General features: G+C 41.2%; 1 protein-coding gene across 1 annotated transcript; it reads left to right on the top strand.

Annotated features, from left to right (window-relative positions):
* Positions 1–1,205: 1,205 nt before the first annotated feature.
* Positions 1,206–1,814, top strand: LOC104546358 (PIN2/TERF1-interacting telomerase inhibitor 1-like; the record flags this gene model as incomplete). The annotated part of the gene is made up of 1 exon (XM_010191736.1): positions 1,206–1,814. A coding segment is annotated over one exon (609 nt), but the record flags the coding sequence as incomplete, so codon positions are not given.
* Positions 1,815–4,279: the final 2,465 nt, after the last annotated feature.

The raw sequence follows: 4,279 nt of genomic DNA on the forward strand, positions 1-4,279 counted from the left end.
TTCAGATGCATGGGTAGAGTGGATGCTCTTATGTATCTGTGCATTTGTGAATGGAAAAACAGGGAATATCTCTTGTCTTTACCACATTTGACTGTAATAGCTTCCCATTTAAGAAGCATGTTGAAGGCCAGATGTTGGTAAGGATTGTACACAGCTTTTACCTGCTAAGCTTTTCTCATCAAGGGAGATGTGTTTGGTTACCTGCAGTTCATATTCTGTGATTCTGTGAGAATTTGGGACATTCTCAAGAGTCATTTGTGACTTTTGCCCAGCAAAAGGATATGCCACAAAGGGTTATTTTTGAGTGCTTCAGCGTCCGTGCAAACGAGTCTGAATTTCCAGTGCCTTTTTGGGTTGTTTATTTTATAAGTCAGAGATAATTTAACAAGTTATGCATTTTCCTCTTGTTGCATTTGTTGCTTTTTCAGAGTCGTTTTTCTTCACGCCATACATAACATCCAGCTCCAGAGCAATACTTTGCTTTTTGGTTTATATTTGCTTTCTAGATACTAGGCTCTTTTTATTGATACTCACCTGCAGCCGGAGTTCAGCAGCTATTTATTTTGTGTATGCAGAAGCCTTGTAAGATCTAACCTGTGATGTTGTTTTTGCCACCTGATAACGTATGATCAAATGGAGCCTGTTTAAATAACAACATCTGGGACACAATGACAGTAAACCAGCTACGAAACAAACATTTCTGAAGATCAGATAAGATGGAAGAGATGCATCGATGCTGGATTGCTTTGTATATCATAAATTCTTGCACTTTGCTGTACAGATATTCCAGGCATGGGATTTCCTTTATGCCACGGGTTAATAGATCGTACTGCGTTATTTTCCATGTTATTTTATATCTTGTAGAGACATGTGCCTTTGCAAACCGAGTGTAATACACTGAGTAGGATAGTATTATACATAATCTGCATGAGTTGTGCAGGAGAAGGCAAACAGTAAGAAATTCAAAGCGACTGAGAATTGTCTTACTCTGATTTTCTTGCTGCCTTCCGTATTTCTACCTCTTCTCCTTATAAACCTACACTGTCTTTTACATTAAGGGCTGCCTCTCACTTCTGCCCAGACCTATACTTTTACAGTTAATTTTTGAAGCACCATATTGTTTTCTTTAATATTTTTATTAGTGTTCAAAAGTATATGTTTAAAGCCATTATTTCTGACTCTCGCTCCTCTTTCTTCACCTGCAGGAGGATGTTACCGATCCCAAATCTCCAGAAGAGGAGAAGAGGAACCACTGCCTGTCTGAGCCTGCAGATGGTTACAACACAGTGAAGAGCGTTCTCACCGTCCAGGAATATTTTGCCAAGCGCATGGCAAAACTGAAGGGATCCCCAAATGAAGCAGAAACAAAGGTGGATGACTCCTGCCCAGCAGCTGATGAAGGTTTGGAGCCTTCAGAAGAACTAGAAACCAAAGCCAAAAAGAAAAAGAAGAAGCAGAGGAGAGATGAGGCAGAGAGTACAGAACGTTGTGAGAAACCCAAAGTGAAGCAATCTAAGATAGGGAGCTTGAATGGAAAGGAACTGGACGCTTCATTAAATGAGTGTCACTCGGGGAAAAAGAAAAGGAAACATAAAGAGGGGAAACACGATGAGGAAAACATCAGTTGTGATGAAAATACGGGCAATGGAGAAGTTTATACAGGAACATCTGATGGGGAAGATCTCAGCGTGAAGGACTGTGAGGCAAAGCAAAAGAAACGCCGTAAGAAGAAACACAAAAGGCAAAAAGAGGAGACAGACGAGTGTATCGAAGGAGCGCAGAGAAAGAAAAAGAAGCACTGCAAGAGCATTTAACCATGAGAGTGCAGCTGGGGCTTCGAGGCGATTTGAACTCCAGCGTGTTAGAGGAGAGGTCTGTGTGAACACCCCAGGCAGAAGTCACGCCATAAACCAGTCCTGAGCTGCTCCACCTCCAGCCGATACCACAGACGCTTAATACAGCTTTTTCAAGGGAGAACATGAGGACAGGCCATCGTGGGCTGCAGTGCCATCTCAAAAAGATCTCCAAGGTCAAGGCTTGCACATCAGCACCATTGAACTCCATTGAAGTCAAAATCAGGCCTGGTTTTAACTGTTGTGGTTAACACTGCGAAAGCCAGTGAATTACCGTCTGCTGCTTCACACGGACTGGGTTTTTCTCCATACAAGGAGAGAGGGGGGGGAAAAAAGGTCGCCTTACCACTGCCTTTATTATTAAAGCCGCTGTTGTCTTCACTTCTGATCGCCCAACTCTGGTTCTGGAAACAGGAGAGGTTTTGCAAAGCTGTCTGTATTTTTTCACTGATTTTTTTGCGAAGTCTTGTCTAACTTTTTCACTATCTCCTTTCATATATAAAGCGAATGTTGTTTCTTCCCAAAATACTTTGTCTAATTAAAGGTTTACACCTGAGTGTCAGTACTAAAGTATGAAATTTTAAAACTTCCCTTTGTTTCTTGGCAAATAGGTGACTGTTGTCGATTAATTGTAACTTTACAACAAAGGTAAAGGAGTTGTGCCTTTGTTAACCTTATCTACATCTTTGGTGCCTAGGCCACGTTCATGGTGCTACATCTGGAATTCAAAAAGTTGCCTTGGACGAAGCAAGGTTTTCTGTGAAATGAGGAGACCAAACCAGTTTTAAAAGCCTAGCTGGTCAGATTCATTAGTATTGCCATTTATACATTGAAAAACTGCAGTTTAGATTTATATATAACCAAATTGGAGCTTGTGGCATAGTCCAGGATTCAGATCCATTCGTTGTTCGTTTGATTTCGGGCCTGGCGTAAATCTAAACCATCCCATTGGCCTGCTCTGCTGCAGAAAATGGGTACATTTTTTTATTGTCTTAGTTGAGTTGCTTAACGCGGTTTGAAAAACATTGTCAAGACACAGATGTTAATAGGAAAAAATTTCCTTAAGCTGCCTTTCGTTTGACTTCGGGCCTGGCTGCGTCTCATCAGCGTAAATCTAAACCATCCCATTGGCCTGCTCTGCTGCAGAAAACGGGCACATTTTTTTATTGTCTTAGTTGAGTTGCTTAACGCGGTTTGAAAAACATTGTCAAGACACAGATGTTAATAGGAAAAAATTTCCTTAAGCTGCCTTTATTGTCCAGTGGGAGAAACGCAGTGTGAAGCAGGCAGCCCACACGACTTCAGATGGTTTAGTTGCAGCTGAACTCCTCAAGATATCTGGGCTTGCAATGCACCTTTCTTGCCCTCAGGACAGCAAAATTACTGTAGTTTTACTGTACTGAAGGGAGAACAAGATGCCTTGCTCTGGGTTTCACTGCTGGCATGCCAGGAGTTTTTAATTTGAACCCTTGGAGCATTTGCTTTTCAGTGCTACACAAATACTCACCATGATGGTGCTGCTATGGCTGGGCTTGTTCCCTGGCTTCCCAACATGAAATTCCACTTAATACCGTGAGGTTTTTGTGGAGCTGTGAGTGAGCTCCGTGCTTCCATGCAAAAAATAATCTTGTCTGTGGATGAAGACTGCAAAATAATGTTTCATGTCACATTGAAGCATCCAAAGTTTTGTGGGTACCCTTCAAAGCAACCTAATTTCACCACGACTTTGGATTTTGGCTTGGTAGCATAAGCCAAAAACCTGACTGTTTCCATTTATTTTAACTCCTAAGTAGCTAAACCTCACAGTTTTTCTGGGATTTCAGGTAAAAAGGTGCTCAAGGAAGAGGGTTTCCTCCTCCAAATACGGCTGGGCTTGTTTGTTTGCTCTCTGAATTAATCTTCCATGAGTTTCTATGTGCTGATTCCTAGGAGCCCTTGGCCAGATTCCAGTGTTAGCTGCAGAAAGAATAAAACCAGGAATAAATCTTCTAAATTTATGGTGTTGCTACAATTAAGCACAGTATACCTAAGGTTTAAATCTGGCTTAGGTTGAAGTCTCAGCTACAAATAGAAGAGTGTCGGTTTGTACAAGAAGAAGTGAGAATTTCACTTTATCCCAGGATTTTTATGTGCCCGAAGCTCAAAGAGCATGTGCGAAATGCGGTTTGTAGGGAGAAATAATCATAATTAACATTTAAAACAAGCATTTAGCTTAGCTGCTCTGCTCTGTGTGTGTCAGTAGTCAGCCAACTTTGGGTTACTCGACAAAAACTTCTCCTTTCCAGATACTGTCCAGTGAAACGGATGATTGAAACAACAGGAACGTGTTTCGAAGTAATAAATTATATTATTTGTTTGTTTTCAGTGGGTTGTCAGTCCAGTTTTAACCAAACTCTGGTTTGGCAAGAAGGTCCTTTTTTTCGAAA

The sequence above is a fragment of the Mesitornis unicolor genome, unplaced genomic scaffold (assembly GCF_000695765.1).
Source record: "Mesitornis unicolor isolate BGI_N332 unplaced genomic scaffold, ASM69576v1 scaffold40460, whole genome shotgun sequence".
Classification (NCBI taxonomy): Eukaryota; Metazoa; Chordata; class Aves; order Mesitornithiformes; family Mesitornithidae; genus Mesitornis; species Mesitornis unicolor.